Source organism: Protomyctophum parallelum (assembly GCF_964188405.1).
Source record: "Protomyctophum parallelum genome assembly, chromosome: 22".
In the NCBI taxonomy this organism is placed as follows: Eukaryota; Metazoa; Chordata; class Actinopteri; order Myctophiformes; family Myctophidae; genus Protomyctophum; species Protomyctophum parallelum.
The window spans coordinates 32,593,347-32,611,613 of record NC_139714.1 but is presented as its reverse complement, the minus strand read 5'-3'; the positions used below and the strand labels follow the sequence as shown (position 1 = coordinate 32,611,613).

Below are 18,267 nucleotides of genomic sequence, written 5' to 3'. Positions count from 1 at the left end.
AGTTGAGCCTTTTCATACGCCTGTAGGAGGTAAACAATAGCAACAATATATGCTATAATTATTATATTATATTATATTATATTTAGGGCCGGGACTAATTAATTTAGATTAATTAACTACAGAAAAATTAATCGCGATTAACTACAGATAAATTAATCACACCTTTTTTTTCACCGCGGAACGTTTCTCACTTGGCGCTTTTCTATAGTACTGAAAACTGGAAATAATAAAAAGTCACCCCATTTTGTGTTGCCTAGAACTGGAGGTCTGACAAAAAACAGTAACAATATGAAGTAAGTACAGCTTTGTGATGTCACTGAGATGTACTTGTTACTGTTACTATTTTTTTTCAGACCTCCAGTTCTAGGCAACACAGAATGGGGTGACTTTTTATTATTATTTCCACAACAGGTATATTAATGACAGTAAAATGTTGAAAATGAGTGGTATCCTGTAGTCACTATTCATTGATTCACTGGGATACCAAAAAACATTACAAAAAAAGGTTTCTCGCTGTTCTCGGGTTGAATATTGATAATAATTCCAAATTCTGTTTTGCTACACCACCTACCCTGGATTACGAGCACGTTGTGAGCTTGTAGATCTGTTACCTATCCTGGATCACACTGCAGCACGTTGTGAGCTTGTAGATCTGTTAGGTTTGTCACACTGCCCGTTGGGTGAAAAACGACTTATGTTACATAATTGTTTTTATGTTTTGGTAAATATTAACAATACATTTCCCCCAAGAAAATGAGACAACACTAAAAGATAAAAACAGATCTACAAGCTCAAAACAACACTAAAAGACTAAATGTCCTTGAATTCTTTAAATATATTTATGCAGAATGCAGAGAGACAGTGTAGCGTCTCAGTAAACTATAGGATCATAGAATGCAGAGAGACAGTAAACTATAGGATCATAGAATGCAGAGAGACAGTAAACTATAGGATCATAGAATGCAGAGACAGTGTAGTGTCTCAGTAAACTATAGGATCATAGAATGCAGAGAGACAGTAAACTATAGGATCATAGAATGCAGAGAGACAGTAAACTATAGGATCATAGAATGCAGAGAGACAGTAAACTATAGGATCATAGAATGCAGAGAGACAGTAAACTATAGGATCATAGAATGCAGAGAGACAGTAAACTATAGGATCATAGAATGCAGAGAGACAGTGTAGCGTCTCAGTAAACTATAGGATCATAGAATGCAGAGAGACAGTAAACTATAGGATCATAGAATGCAGAGAGACAGTAAACTATAGGATCATAGAATGCAGAGAGACAGTGTAGCGTCTCAGTAAACTATAGGATCATAGAATGCAGAGAGACAGTAAACTATAGGATCATAGAATGCAGGGACAGTGTAGCGTCTCAGTAAACTATAGGATCATAGAATGCAGAGAGACAGTAAACTATAAGATCATAGAATGCAGAGAGACAGTGTAGCGTCTCAGTAAACTATAGGATCATAGAATGCAGAGAGACAGTAAACTATAGGATCATAGAATGCAGAGAGACAGTAAACTATAGGATCATAGAATGCAGAGAGACAGTAAACTATAGGATCATAGAATGCAGAGAGACAGTGTAGCGTCTCAGTAAACTATAGGGTCACAGGTGATAAACCTATAGTCTATTATCTGTGAACAATATAAAATAATAATGTGTACATTCAAACTATAGGAAGGCAGGTGAACACATGAACCTAGCATATGTTTTATTTATCATCAATACAGAACAATACATGACTACACAAGTGCAACAAAGGCTTTGTTTACAGATGCAGATCTGTTGCCTCGGGGGTCAAACTAGTGGAGTCCAGTTGTCATTTACAGGTAAATGGACTGCATTTATGTAGCTTTCTGGATTTCTCCAAAGCTTTTCACATACTTCACATCCATGCAAGGCACCAACCTGCTCATCGGGAGCAGTTTGGGGTTCAGTCTTGCTCCGGGAACTAACTAACTAAAAAAACTTTAAAAAAAGCACGTCTTTTGGGTGAAAAATTAAAAATATATGTGAATAATTGTTTTAAGAACACTACGTAGTAAAGAACAATCTATAAACATACATTAAAAAAAATAGCATGTCTACACGTTGTGAGATTGTAGATCTGCTCTATTTAAATTAGGCCAAAGTATCAACCATGAAGTCACAAAATTACAGTCAGTCAGTCAGTCAGTCAGTCAGTCAGTCAGTCAGTCAGTCAGCCAGTCAGTCAGTCAGTCAGTCAGTCAGTCAGTCAGTCAGCCAGCCAGTCAGCCAGCCAGCCAGCCAGCCAGCCAGTCAGTCAGTCAGTCAGTCAGCCAGCCAGCCAGCCAGCCAGCCAGCCAGCCAGCCAGTCAGCCAGTCAGTCAGTCAGTCAGTCAGCCAGCCAGCCAGCCAGCCAGCCAGCCAGTCAGTCAGCCTCATAAATGCCTACAAGGTGAATTGTAATTTAATTTGTGCATTATTGATTGTTTTGTTTTTGTTTGTTTGTTTGTTTTCAGGACACAAAACAGTTTGATCCGTTTCAGGAATGGACGGATGGATACGTTCGCTTCATATACAACGGTATGGATTCATATTCATGTTTATATTTAAATGGATATTTATCACGCTATGGAATTATATTCAGGGTTCTAGGTTCCATCCCTGGCTCCCTGTGTGTCCTTGAGCAAGACACTGAACATTTTTACAATGTAAGCATTCATCAGACGCTCTTAAAGGACAACTTTAGGTTTTTTTCAACCAAGGTTCATGTTTTAGGATGTTATTGGAGAAAGTAAAAGATGATTGTTATTTTAAAAAAAAAGAATTGCTGCTTTCTTTCGTTTTAGGGATTTTTGCTGTTTTTGACAAGGGGGTGGGGGCATTCGAGCATGGGGCTAAATATGTATTTTTTTTTACAAAATATTATGGCGATTTATTATTTTATTATTTACTATAATCCTAATAAACTCCAGGAAATTACATCTGGCCACAAAAGATCACAGGATCTACTGAATGTGAAGGTAGCCTACTGGGGGGGCTCAATATGTCAGTTTTGACACATTCAGTAGATCTCGTGATCTTTTGTGGCCAGATGAAGTTTCCTGAGGTTTATTAGGACTATAGTAAATCATTTAAAAAATGATCGTTATAAAATGTTGTAAAGAAAATACATATTTAGCCCCATGCTTGAATGCCCCCCCCCCCCCCCCCCCCCGAAAGCAGCAAATTAAAAAAAAATAACACTCATCTTTTAGTTTCTCTAATAACAACCTAAAACATTAACCTTGGTTGAAAAAAACTAAAGTTGTCCTTTAATCGAGAGTGATGGTAATACATCACATACATACAGTAGAAATAGTCATCAAGAATCATAAGTAATTATGCAGACTCAGTGGCGGAACAACATTGGGCCGGGCCGGGGTGTGAGACAGCATGACCGGGCCTCACCGAACATGACTCCCAACAGCACCCCCCCCCCCCCCCCCCCCCGAACGGGGAAAAAAAAACATTTACGCTAACAGTTGCTGCTAATTTGAGCAGCCCTGCATGAACGAGAGAGGAGTTGTGTGTGTGAGGTGATGATCACAGTCACAGATAGAGGGAAAGTGTTATATTTTGCCTGTTATTTATGCTATATATTATTGATCGCGTCTGTGACATTGCGCAGCAGTGCACACACACGAGAGAGAGAGAGAGAGAGAGAGAGACACGTAGAGAGAGAGAGGTGCTGCGTTAAAAAAATAAATAGGCTACTACTCATCTTTGTGTTCTGCAACAAGAAGGGGTTTAGAATCGAAACAGTCCGTTGTGGAATCACACAGAGTGATTCGCCTACTAATGAGTGACAGGTCTTGCCACTTTTGTAGCCCTGGCTGGACTCTCTCTCGGCAGCGCGGTAAATTCTCATCAGACAGACATGATATTTTGTTAAAGTGTAGGCTATTATAGGCTATATAGGCTCTGTATCTGGTTAATTCAAGATTCAAGATTCAAGATTGCTTTATTTGTCATTCTTTAATTCCAACTGCAGCAGCAGAAAAAAACGAAATTGCGATGTGCTGAGTGCACGGGCCGCAGCAGCATGGGTCGTGGCGTCGCGCAGCTTGCGCTGCCACAAACTTCTCTTTACATCAGAGAAAAAAGAAAAAGAAGAAAGCGACCAGCGGGGGCCCGTCGCTTTATTCTTTTTCTTTTTCTTGGTTTTATCAGTCGTGAGTGACTGTGTAAAAAAATCGTCCATCGATCATCTGACAGCCCGGGCCCTCAGGAGGTCCGGGCCGGGGTGTGACCACCCCCCCGGTAGTCCCGCTGCTGTGCAGACTAAGCTGGAGTCTGAAGTCTGAATAAGTGACTCTTCACTTCAGACTACGGCAGAGGATTGGGAGTGAGTCTGAAGTTCTGATTGCAATGGGAAGTTCATCCCATAATTTTGGAGACAGAATGGAAAAGAGTCTGGGACGTGTGGAGCGTTGTACACAGTGTTTTAGAGAAGGGAGATGAGTCTGGGACGTGTGGAGCGTTGTCCAGGGTGTTTTAGAGAAGGGAGAAGAGTCTGGGACGTGTGGAGCGTTGTCCAGGGTGTTTCAGAGAAGGGAGAAGAGTCTGGGACGTGTGGAGCGTTGTCCAGGGTGTTTTAGAGAAGGGAGAAGAGTCTGGGACGTGTGGAGCGTTGTCCAGGGTGTTTTAGAGAAGGGAGAAGAGTCTGGGGCGTGTGGAGCGTTGTCCAGGGTGTTTTAGAGAAGGGAGAAGAGTCTGGGACGTGTGGAGCGTTGTCCAGGGTGTTTCAGAGAAGGGAGAAGAGTCTGGGACGTGTGGAGCGTTGTCCCCCCGGCCCCAACTGATCCTTGTTGTGCCTGTGTGTGTGTGTGTGTGTGTGTGTGCGTGTGTATGTGCGTGCGTGTGTGCGTGCGTGCGTGCGTGCATGCCGGTGCTTAATAGTTTTGGACTTTTCATTATAGTTTAGTTTTAGTTCGTTTTGGCATTTGTTTTTATAATTGACTTAGTTTTAGTTTGTTCTTAGAGCGGATTTGCTAGTTATTTAGTTTAATTTTTTTTGTGAAAATGCTTAGGATAGTTTAGTTTTTTAACTTTTTTTCGTACTTTGGTTAATTTGTCAGGTATAACATTAAAAAAAATCAGAGTAAGTAATTGTGTAATAAAAATACAACAACATATTTTAAAGTATATATTCAGTTACTGTTGTACAATCAACCATCCACACAGGTTAACTATAACAGTCCACCAGGTAGAAATGTACTTTTCTGGTACAAATACTGTAAATACAACATCAGAACATATTGTAAAAACAAAGATAATTAACGTTGACTGGCCTAAGTATAGCCTATCCGCTGGGCCATGTGTAACACCTGTCATATTAATGTATTCATATGTCTGTGTTATGTTATATGTTTATATTATGATATGTTATATGTTTATTTATGTATTTCTAGGTGAGGATAAGAACGCACAGCGCCACCTATCAGGCTGGGCCATGCGCAACACCAACAACCACAACTGCCAGATCCTGAAGAAGTCGTGTCTGGGCGTCGTCGTCTGTTCCAGAAACTGTTCTTTACAAGACGGGACCAAGCTAACGCTAAGGCCCGCTATCTGTGACAAGGCCCGGCAGAAACAACAGAGTAATACTACCATTTATACTACCATTAATACCATTAATACTACCATTTATATATATATATATATACTATCTGTGACAAGGCCCGCTATCTGTGACAAGGCCCGGCAGAAACAACAGAGTAATACTACCATTTACACTACCATTAATACCATTAATACTACCATTTATATATATATATATATATATATATATATATATATATATATATATATATATATCTGTAATAATAATAATAATAATAATATCTTTACAGAGAAGCTATGTCCCAGCTGTAACTCCTCATTAGAGCTGTTAGCATGCAGAGGACACAGTGGATATCCTGTCACCAACTTCTGGAGAATCGACGGAAAAGCCATTTTCTTTCAGGTACAAATACTAATTAATGTAATATATTATATATACTAATGTAATCTATGACTGTAGTCCACGACCTCCCAGACCAGAGTCTACTGTAATAATGATGATATTAATAATAATAATAATAATAATGTTTAACCCTTTAGAGTAAAGGAGTCCACGACCATCCCCGACCAGAGTCTAAAGCAGAAACTGAAGCTCGGCGGTCGGCGGTGAAGAGAAGAATCACTTCTCCACCGTTTACCCCCAAGAGACGCCTGCTGGACACCGAGGTTATTACACCTATTATTATTGTCTCCACCAGGCCGAAGGCATGTGGGGAGAGTATGTTTTGCACTCCGTCCGTCCGTTTGTGTGTCCGTCCGTGTGTCCGTGAACAGCTAATCTCGGCCACCGTTAACCCGGTCGATGCCATATTTTGCACACACACTCCCTGGATGCCAACCATGAACCTCTGCCCCAAACTTTCCAGAACGGCCTGTTATAGCGCCACCAGGAGGCCGCTTTGTGCAAAACAAGTTTTTGCACAGTACACCTACAGATTTTGTCCAAACATCACGCAAATTGGTACACAGACTCTCTAGAGCCATTCAACAAAACGGGTCTTTCAGATTTATCAGACTCCATCCTGATTGGTTAAGATTGGCTTCCAAAGTTCACAGGAGTGCTCAGTTTCAAACAAAATGCTGCAAATCATGAACACATCGCGTGATTTCCGTGAAATTGTGCACCCACATTCCCACTAGGCCGAGGACGAAATGCCACATCAACAATTTCAACTCAGCCTCAAGGTGGCGCTATAACTGGCCGAAAAGTGTTTTTACCTCTAACTGCACGGATCTGTGGATAACCTGGTGGAGACCTGTGCCCGGAAGGGCACTTTTTCTAGTTATTATTATTATTAGGGCCACTATAGTTCCACACTCACTCCAGAGGGCCACTATAGTTCCACACTCACTCCAGTGGGCCACTATAGTTCCACACTCACTCCAGAGGGCCACTATAGTTCCACACTCACTCCAGAGGGCCACTATAGTTCCACACTCACTCCAGAGGGCCACTATAGTTCCACACTCACTCCAGAGGGCCACTATAGTTCCACACTCACTCCAGAGGGCCACTATAGTTCCACACTCACTCCAGAGGGCCACTATAGTTCCACACTCACTCCAGAGGGCCACTATAGTTCCACACTCACTCCAGACGGCCACTATAGTTCCACACTCACTCCAGAGGGCCACTATAGTTCCACACTCACTCCAGAGGGCCACTATAGTTCCACACTCACTCCAGAGGGCCACTATAGAGGGCCGTTTCAGAACGACGAGTGGCCCAGGAAATGAGTCCCAATGCATTTTGCCCATAGGCTTTTCTTAAAGCATTTATTTAAAGACGGTTACGCCGCGGACAAAGCCAACTCGGATCATGACAAATCATGACAATATTCAACACAATATTTTGGGCCGATCAAATCATTAGAAAGAAGAAAATAAAGGCAGGAGACAACACTATTTGTTTCGTTTTTCTTCTAAAAAATATTTGATCGGCCCAAAACTAGAGCCTTTGACTAAAACCTCATACAAATGAATACTGTCTGTTGATTGGTTGTTTTCAGGGTCGCTATGAGCTCGGCTCCTCCCTCCTGTCATGTGACCCTGTGACGGACAGGTTCTCCATCATGGAGTCCCAGTACCCCCTGCAGGGACAGCATTTCCCAGCATTCCAGAGTCCTGAACCGTACTACACTTCCCATCATGCTCTGGGGGAGCAGAAAGCCAGAGACCCCAGAGTGTACGTTACAGCGCGGCCCGGTTGCCATGGATACGACTTCCCATACCTGGGAGGATACCCTGAAAATACTGCTGATCCAAGGTAATCTAATACATGACATGTTTAGAAGTAAACTGTTTATCGGCTTTTAGTGTCCGTCCACAGACTTTGTCCTACACAAACATCGACAATGAATGTTGCATTTTACATCATAAATAGACATATAGGGCTGTATTTTGCGTGTCTTAAGTACCAGGTCTTATTCCCTAACTTGAGTAAACTAAAGACCTGGAGGCGTGATCAATGCCATTTGGCTATTCTGAGTGGCCAAAGAGCATTGATCACGCCTCCAGGTCTTTAGTTTACTCAAGTTAGGGAATAAGACCTGGTACTTAAGACACGCAAAATACAGCCCCTAGTGTCTATTTCATTCCCTGAATCCAAAGGAAGGCTAACCCAAACCTAACCTACGGGTTAGGTTAGGTTACCCAAACCTAACCTACGGGTTAGGTTAGGTTACCCAAACCTAACCTACGGGTTAGGTTAGGTTACCCAAACCTAACCCTAAAGATACGTAGAGGAGAAGGAGAGAATGTCAGCACACTGTTGAGTAGCTCCCAGTGGAGGTTTTATTTAATAAAGGATGACAACGTTTCGACCCCTTGTGGGTCTTCGCCAGGTATGCCTAAACAAAAAACATTGACACGTTGTATAATGTAAAGCCCATAGTATATATTATATACTATAGGCTTTACATTCTCAACTCTTAACAAGTTGGATGTACGTCCAATGATAAGAGCGCCCCTCACTGACAGACAGACAGACAGACAGACAGACAGACAGACAGACAGACAGACAGACAGACAGACAGACAGACAGACAGACAGACAGACAGACAGACAGACAGACAGACAGACAGACAGACAGACTTAAAGGGATTGTGACATTAAAAAAAAGGTTGTGGAATTGTTCTTGTTTTTTTTTAGGTTTTCTAATCTCAATTGCACCCAAAAAACATGAACTTTTAACATTCATTTGCCGGCAGTAAGTGACATCACTTACTACAAATCCCATATATGTCAATGGGATTTGCCAGCAGATGTCACTGTTTCACTGTGTTGCCTGTTTTCATTGTAGCTCAAAAGGCCCAAAAAACCCCAAAGAAAACTTCAGACCACAGTAAATCCACTGAATGTTCAAAGTTCAGGTGTTTTGGGTGTAATTGAGGTCATAAAACCTAAAAGAAAAAAGAAAAAGAAAAATAAATGAAAATGATTGTCATAAAACCTTTAACCCTGTATCTCCCCGTCAGGACCTTTGGGACATCATGCTCCTCTTCGTCGGCCCCTCTCTGCTCCTCTTCGTCCTCCTACGACCCCCAGGGGTCAGGGGTCAAGCCCCCCCCTCCCCCCCACCCCGGGTGGAAACAGCTGCTGAAGTCCGGCGCCCCCTACGGGGAGCTCCCTGCTACTGCCAACCACCACTACTACACCCCGGAATACAGCTGTCGCTACCCAGCGCACCCTGCCAACCCCCCGGGAGGGGCCCCCCACCCTTCAGCCCTGCAGACCATCATTACCACCACCACCAAGGTAACTACTACACCCTGAAGGTAACATTTACACCCTGCCAACCCCCCTGGGTCTCCTGCTGCCCTGCAGACCATCATTACCACCACCACCAAGGTAACTACTACACCCTGAAGGTAACATTTACACCCTGCCAACCCCCCTGGGTCCCCCGCGGCCCTTCAGACCATCATTACCACCACCACCAAGGTAACTACTACACCCTGAAGGTAACATTTACACCCTGCCAACCCCCCTGGGTCCCCCGCGGCCCTTCAGACCATCATTACCACCACCACCAAGGTAACTACTACACCCTGAAGGTAACATTTACACCCTGCCAACCCCCCTGGGTCCCCCGCGGCCCTTCAGACCATCATTACCACCACCACCAAGGTAACTACTACACCCTGAAGGTAACATTTACACCCTGCCAACCCCCCTGGGTCCCCCGCGGCCCTTCAGACCATCATTACCACCACCACCAAGGTAACTACTACACCCTGAAGGTAACATTTACACCCTGCCAACCCCCCTGGGTCCCCCGCGGCCCTTCAGACCATCATTACCACCACCACCAAGGTAACTACTACACCCTGAAGGTAACATTTACACCCTGAAGGTAACATTTACACCCTGCCAACCCCCCTGGGTCCTTAGAGTATATATTTCTAGAGAAGGCACCCGGAGGAAACCCTGAGGCGAAATGGACATAGTGGCCGGATTTGGTATTGCAGCTCGAGCCAGCGCTGCTCCGTTGACTATCATTGCGCACGTTCATGTGATTGGGGCCATGACACGTGAACGAATGTTTCATACGTGAACGTGCACAAACGGCACAATGATAGTCAACGGCAGCGCGTTCATGTGTTTGGGGCCAATCCACCCCAGAATGCACTCTGTTCCTACCAGGAAGGAGGAGTGAATCCGCCTCATGCGCTTTTGAGCAACTCAATGCAAGTGGATGGGAGGAGAACTCGGGTGTCTTCTCTATAGATATATAACTCTATGCCTGGGTCTCCTGCTGCCCTGCAGACCATCATTATCACCACCACCAAGGTAACTACTACACCCTGAAGGTAACATTTACACCCTGCCAACCCCCCTGGGTCCCCCGCGGCCCTTCAGACCATCATTACCACCACCACCAAGGTAACTACTACACCCTGAAGGTAACATTTACACCCTGCCAACCCCCCTGGGTCTCCTGCTGCCCTGCAGACCATCATTACCACCACCACCAAGGTAACTACTACACCCTGAAGGTAACATTTACACCCTGCCAACCCCCCTGGGTCCCCCGCGGCCCTTCAGACCATCATTACCACCACCACCAAGGTAACTACTACACCCTGAAGGTAACATTTACACCCTGCCAACCCCCCTGGGTCCCCCGCGGCCCTTCAGACTTGGCCTAAAGCTTCCTCTCCTAAACCTTCTGTTGTCCTATAGATCTATAGATCTATGGATATATAGATCTATAGTAGATAGATAGGTTCTAAACCTCCTGTCTCGTCTGGCTGTCCCAGGGCCCCTGTCTGTCCCCGGGCCCCTGGTTGTCCCCGGGCCCCTGGTTGTCCCCGGGCCCCTGCCTCCTGTAAACCTCCTCTCTGTGTCTTCCAGGTCTCGTACCAACACTGTCCCAAGCCGCCGTCCTACCAGGCCTGTCCCACGGCCTCCTCGGCCTCCTCGAAGCCTCCCTGCTCCTCTTCGCTCCTGGACGAAGCCTCCTCTTCCTCGCCGTACTCCACGGAGATGAAGATGACATCGCCGGACATGAAGATGACATCGTCGTCAGATGACTCGGGGTCAGGGGTCATAAAGTCTCTGTCCTTCCAGCCAGAGAATGTCTCGACCAAACCGGAGAGAGTCGAGCCCTACGACTATCGCTACAGTTACCCTAACTATAGATATGATGAATATTAACATGAATTAATATTAGTTACCCTAACTACAGATATGATGAATATTAACATGAATTAATATTAGTTACCCTAACTACAGATACGATGAATATTAACATGAATTAATATTAGTTACCCTAACTACAGATACGATGAATATTAACATGAATTAATATTAGTTACCCTAACGCACCTTCCTACCTACATGACTGCCTGCCTAAATATGTCCCAAACCGCCCCCCCTAAGGTCTTCCACTGCTGGCCTGCTCGCTTTGCCCAAAAAAATGGCAACTAAAAAATACGGGGAAGCAGCTTTTTGCTTCTACAGGCCGTCGGCATGGAACAAGCTCCCTCTGTACCTTCGTCAGGCAGCCTCTGTAGACATTTTTAAAGCTCAGCTCAGCTCAAGACCCACTTCTACAACACAATCTTTTATTTTTTATTTTTTGTTATTCATGTCCTCACTGTATTGCATTACTGCTTGTTTTTTAATGTCGTTGCCTTGCTTTTCTTTTATTCTCCATTGTTCTGTAAAGCACTTTGAGCTGCATTTCATGTCATGAAAGGTGCTATACAAATAAAGTTTTATTAGTATTATTATTATTATTATTAACTACAGATACGATGAATATTAATTAATATTAGGTACCCTAACTACAGATACGATGAATATTAACATGAATTAATATTAGTTAACCTAACTACAGATACGATGAATATTAATTAATAGTAGGTACCCTAACTACAGATACGATGAAAATTAATATGAATTAATATTAGGTACCCTAACTACAGATACGATGAATATTAATATGAATTAATATTAGGTACCCTAACTACAGATACGATGAATATTAATATGAATTAATATTAGTTACCCTAACTACAGATACGAGTATTAATATGAATTAATGTTACGACTATCGATACAGTTACCCTAACTATAGATACGATGAATATTAATATCAAACCGGAGAGAGTCGAGCCTTACGACTATCGATAGTTAGGCCTACTACAACTACAGATACGAGTATTAATATTAATTAATATATGACAGATATATATATACAGATGATGAGGTCACCCCTCCCCCCCTCTCTGAAAGACAGGTCTGTGATGATTTAATTGATTTAGAGAGAGCACTAACCGAGCACACAACCATGCAACGCATGATGGGAAATTAAGTAGTACATATACCCTGATTATAGATTACTACAACGCTTCTGGTACAAATTGTAGATATAATGACTTCTAGTACTTCTGTCTACTTACCATGTCTGTAATGTATATATATGTATTTACCATGTCTGTAATGTATTGTGTGTATGTATATTTACTTAAGATTCAAACTGTATACTTCATATTTCATTGAAGATTATTAAATGTTCATACAGTAGATTGATTTTAGTTTGAATTTGCATTTTGCAATTTTCATTTTAGTGTAATTTCCTGAAGCTTTTTATGGTGAACATTGTTTCTATGTGATCTTATAGTTGTTAGTAAGGTGAGGATCTACTAACTAAGAGATCTACTGAGGTCTGAGAGATCTACTAAGAGGTCTGAGAGATCTACTGAGAGGTCTGAGAGATCTACTGAGAGACTTTATCCCATTCTGAACGGGCACCCATTTTGGTGTTAGCATCATGTTATGCTTTAGCTATTGAAAAATAGCAGATAGGTCTGCTATTTTTGAAAAATCGAAGAACGACTGACATTTTTAGAATCTGATCTCAGGTCAGAATGGGTTAATCAGACCAGTGTGTGTCCAGTGGAAACCTCGTATGAATCTGATCTCAGGTCAGCATGGGTTATAATACTCCTAAAGGACACGAGGAGAGGATGTAAGGAGACAAGGACACGAGGAGAGGATGTAAGGAGACAAGGACACAAGGAGAGGATGTAAGAAGACCAGGACACGAGGAGAGGATGTAAGGAGACAAGGACACAAGGAGAGGATGTATACAATAATAAAATAATAATAATAAAACTTTATTTGTATAGCACCTTTCATGACATGAAATGCAGCTCAAAGTGCTTTACAGAACAATGGAGAATAAAAGAAAAGCAAGGCAACGACAAAAAACAAGCAGTAATGCAATACAGTGAGGACATGAATAACAAAACAAAAGAAAAGAAAAATAAATAAAATATCAATTAAAAGCAATGTTGTAGAAGTGGGTCTTGAGCTGAGCTTTAAAAATGTCTACAGAGGCTGCCTGACGAAGGTACAGTGGGAGCTTGTTCCATGCCGACGGCCCGTAGAAGCAAAAAGCTGCTTCCCCGTATTTTTTTGTTGCCATTTTCTTAGGCAAAGCGAGCAGGCCAGCAGTGGAAGACCTTAGGGGGCGGTTTGGGACATATTTAGGCAGGCAGTCATGTAGGTAGGAAGGTGCGAGACCATTGAGAGCTTTATAGACAAGTAAAATAATTTTAAAATCAATCCTAAAAACAACCGGAAGCCAGTGCAGTGATGCCAGAACTGGAGTAATATGTTCTCTCATCTTAGTTCTAGTTAAAACTCTGGCTTCTGCATTTTGGACAAGTTGTAATCTGTCAGTTGTTTTCTTAGGCAGTCCTGAAAAAAGTGCATTGCAGTAATCAAGCCGAGAAAAAACAAAGGCGTGGATTAGCGTTTTTGCATCGTCCAAGGACGCAATATTTCTAAGGTGAAAAAAGGCAATCTTGGTAACATGATTAATGTAATCAATAATAACCCCCAGGTTCTTTACTGTACTGTTACTTTCTACAGTCAGGTTGCCAAGTCTGCTTAATATTGATTCTTTCTGTTCACTAGAACCGATTATGAGAACTTCTGTCTTATCCTCATTTAGCTTGAGAAAGTTCTCATTCATCCAACATTTGATGCTAGACAGACAGGTAACCAGCGGGTCTAAGTTAAAAAGTGTGTTTGTATTTAAACTGTATTTAACATAAACTGTTCAAAATCTGAGTGCTGTCTGTTACTGTCTGTGGCTGTCTGTGGCTGTCTGTTGCTGTCTGTTGCTGTCTGTTGCTATCCCAGACACCCTTCAGGCATTTCTGAACAGATCTCATCGTCCTCAAACTGTCTGCAAAAACAGCTAACTCCACCCCCTCTCCCCCTCTCAAACTGTCTGCTAAAGCAGCTAACTCCACCCCCTCTCCCCCTCTCAACCTGTCAGCTAAACCAACTAACTCCACCCCCTCTCCCCCTCTCAAACTGTCTGCTAAAACAGCTAACTCCACCCCCTCTCCCCCTCTCAAACTGTCTGCTAAAACAGCTAACTCCACCCCCTCTCCCCCTCTCAACCTGTCTGCTAAAACAGCTAACTCCACCCCCTCTCAAACTGTCTGCTAAAGCAGCTAACTCCACTACCTCTTCCCTCTCAAACTCTGCTAAAGCAGATTACTCCACCACCTCTCCCCCTCTCAAACTGTCTGCTATAAAGCAGCTAACTCCACCCCCCTCCCCCTCTCAAACTGTCTGCTAAAACAGCTAACTCCACCCCTCTCCCCCTCTCAAACTGTCTGCTAAAGCAGCGAATTCCACCCCCTCTGCCCCTCTCAAACTGTCTGCTAAAGCAGCTAACTCCACTACCTCTCCCCTCTCAAACTCTGCTAAAGCAGATTACTCCACCACCTTTCCCCCTCTCAAACTGTCTGCTATAAAGCAGCTAACTCCACCCCTCTCCCCCTCTCAAACTGTCTGCTAAAACAGCTAACTCCACCCCTCTCCCCCTCTCAAACTGTCTGCTAAAGCAGCTAACTCCACCCCCTCTGCCCCTCTCAAACTGTCTGCTAAAGCAGCTAACTCCACCCCCTCTCCCCCTCTCGGTGGGGTATTTTGTCTCCTCGCAGCGGATTTCCGCATCACGTGTACATGTTTTATTCCTTCTCCAGACAGTAACATAAGTCCGCCTCCTCCACATGTGGCACAAAAACACTGCTTGAAACCCGATACTATGCACCCCCCCCCCCCCATCCACTAGCTGCTGGCCGGCTGAGTCGCTGACCCAACACACACATGCACGCACTGTGCGTGCGTGCACACACACTAAAAAGCTTTGCTGTTTGTTGAAGAGACACTTTCGCTGAATGAATAGAGCTTCAGAATGATAAAGTAGCCTATCTAGCCTACATATGTGAAAGTGCACGGACCACAACAAGCCACTGGCTTTATTGCGTTGTGTGATATAAGCATAATAAAAGTAGGATATATAAATTAGGCCGGCTATATTGTGCGCACCTCAAAAGCTATAGTTAATTTATCTCTGTGCATGCCTGAATGCACAGACTGCTATGAATGACGGTGACAAAAATGTATTTATTTATATGTGGACCGAACTGAATATGTAAGTCAGAGAGACTATACCTAATTCCTGTTATAGTGTCCGTTATTTGCAAAGACCGCGGAGGAGGACTGACTGGGGAGGGGGGGGAATAAATAGCCTTGCCTTGCACATGTTACCAATACATACACATTGGCCTCGGTTACATGCACAAAATGTTGAATTGTCTATTCTGTAGACTGTACGGCTCTGTTCGGAGTTCCAGTGATCCAGCTGTGTGACACTGTATTGTTCCACCACTTTTGCTTTGGCAATGTAAACGTATGTTTTCCCATGCCAATAAAGCCCTTTGAATTGAATTGAATTGATACACGTCATTTCCCCTCTCAAACTGTCTGCTAAAATAGCTAACTCCACCCCCTCTCCCCCTCTCAAACTGTCTGCTAAAACAGCTAACTCCACCCCCTCTCCCCCTCTCAAACTGTCTGCTAAAGCAGATAACTCCACCCCCTCTCCCCCTCTTAAACTGTCTGCTAAAGCAGCTAACTCCACCCCCTCTCCCCCTCTCAAACAGTCTGCTAAAGCAGCTAACTCCACCCCCTCTCCCCCTCTCAAACTGTCTGCTATAAAGCAGCTAACTCCACCCCTCTCCCCCTCTCAAACTGTCTGCTAAAACATCTAACCCCACCCCCTCTCCCCCTCTCAAACTGTCTGCTAAAACAGCTAACTCCACCCCCTCTCCCCCTCTCAACCTGTCTGCTAAAACAGCTAACTCCACCCCCTCTCAAACTGTCTGCTAAAGCAGCTAACTCCACTACCTCTCCCCTCTCAAACTCTGCTAAAGCAGATTACTCCACCACCTTTCCCCCTCTCAAACTGTCTGCTATAAAGCAGCTAACTCCACCCCTCTCCCCCTCTCAAACTGTCTGCTAAAACAGCTAACTCCACCCCTCTCCCCCTCTCAAACTGTCTGCTAAAGCAGCTAACTCCACCCCCTCTGCCCCTCTCAAACTGTCTGCTAAAGCAGCTAACTCCACCCCCTCTCCCCCTCTCGGTGGGGTATTTTGTCTCCTCGCAGCGGATTTCCGCATCACGTGTACATGTTTTTTTCCTTCTCCAGACAGTAACATAAGTCCGCCTCCTCCACATGTGGCACAAAAACACTGCTTGAAACCCGATACTATGCACCCCCCCCCCCCATCCACTAGCTGCTGGCCGGCTGAGTCGCTGACCCAACACACACATGCACGCACTGTGCGTGCGTGCACACACACTAAAAAGCTTTGCTGTTTGTTGAAGAGACACTTTCGCTGAATGAATAGAGCTTCAGAATGATAAAGTAGCCTATCTAGCCTACATATGTGAAAGTGCACGGACCACAACAAGCCACTGGCTTTATTGCGTTGTGTGATATAAGCATAATAAAAGTAGGATATATAAATTAGGCCGGCTATATTGTGCGCACCTCAAAAGCTATAGTTAATTTATCTCTGTGCATGCCTGAATGCACAGACTGCTATGAATGACGGTGACAAAAATGTATTTATTTATATGTGGACCGAACTGAATATGTAAGTCAGAGAGACTATACCTAATTCCTGTTATAGTGTCCGTTATTTGCAAAGACCGCGGAGGAGGACTGACTGGGGAGGGGGGGGAATAAATAGCCTTGCCTTGCACATGTTACCAATACATACACATTGGCCTCGGTTACATGCACAAAATGTTGAATTGTCTATTCTGTAGACTGTACGGCTCTGTTCGGAGTTCCAGTGATCCAGCTGTGTGACACTGTATTGTTCCACCACTTTTGCTTTGGCAATGTAAACGTATGTTTTCCCATGCCAATAAAGCCCTTTGAATTGAATTGAATTGATACACGTCATTTCCCCTCTCAAACTGTCTGCTAAAATAGCTAACTCCACCCCCTCTCCCCCTCTCAAACTGTCTGCTAAAACAGCTAACTCCACCCCCTCTCCCCCTCTCAAACTGTCTGCTAAAGCAGATAACTCCACCCCCTCTCCCCCTCTTAAACTGTCTGCTAAAGCAGCTAACTCCACCCCCTCTCCCCCTCTCAAACAGTCTGCTAAAGCAGCTAACTCCACCCCCTCTCCCCCTCTCAAACTGTCTGCTATAAAGCAGCTAACTCCACCCCTCTCCCCCTCTCAAACTGTCTGCTAAAACATCTAACCCCACCCCCTCTCCCCCTCTCAAACTGTCTGCTAAAACAGCTAACTCCACCCCCTCTCCCCCTCTCAACCTGTCTGCTAAAACAGCTAACTCCACCCCCTCTCAAACTGTCTGCTAAAGCAGCTAACTCCACTACCTCTTCCCTCTCAAACTCTGCTAAAGCAGATTACTCCACCACCTCTCCCCCTCTCAAACTGTCTGCTATAAAGCAGCTAACTCCACCCCTCTCCCCCTCTCAAACTGTCTGCTAAAGCAGCGAATTCCACCCCCTCTGCCCCTCTCAAACTGTCTGCTAAAGCAGCTAACTCCACTACCTCTCCCCTCTCAAACTCTGCTAAAGCAGATTACTCCACCACCTTTCCCCCTCTCAAACTGTCTGCTATAAAGCAGCTAACTCCACCCCTCTCCCCCTCTCAAACTGTCTGCTAAAACAGCTAACTCCACCCCTCTCCCCCTCTCAAACTGTCTGCTAAAGCAGCTAACTCCACCCCCTCTGCCCCTCTCAAACTGTCTGCTAAAGCAGCTAACTCCACCCCCTCTCCCCCTCTCGGTGGGGTATTTTGTCTCCTCGCAGCGGATTTCCGCATCA

General features: G+C 44.1%; 1 protein-coding gene across 1 annotated transcript in view; it reads left to right on the top strand.

Annotated features, from left to right (window-relative positions):
* The window catches only part of gcm2 (glial cells missing transcription factor 2), a 12,778-nt gene extending 1,378 nt beyond the window's left edge, over positions 1-11,400 (top strand). The window contains exons 2-8 of the mRNA XM_083757535.1: positions 2,500-2,563; positions 5,434-5,622; positions 5,875-5,987; positions 6,125-6,250; positions 7,594-7,850; positions 9,061-9,340; positions 10,940-11,400. Coding sequence (XP_083613661.1) covers positions 2,500-2,563; positions 5,434-5,622; positions 5,875-5,987; positions 6,125-6,250; positions 7,594-7,850; positions 9,061-9,340; positions 10,940-11,242 — 1,332 coding nt within the window. The 3' untranslated portion in view covers positions 11,243-11,400. The remainder of the gene's footprint in view (positions 1-2,499; positions 2,564-5,433; positions 5,623-5,874; positions 5,988-6,124; positions 6,251-7,593; positions 7,851-9,060; positions 9,341-10,939) is intronic.
* The last annotated feature ends 6,867 nt before the right edge of the window (positions 11,401-18,267 follow it).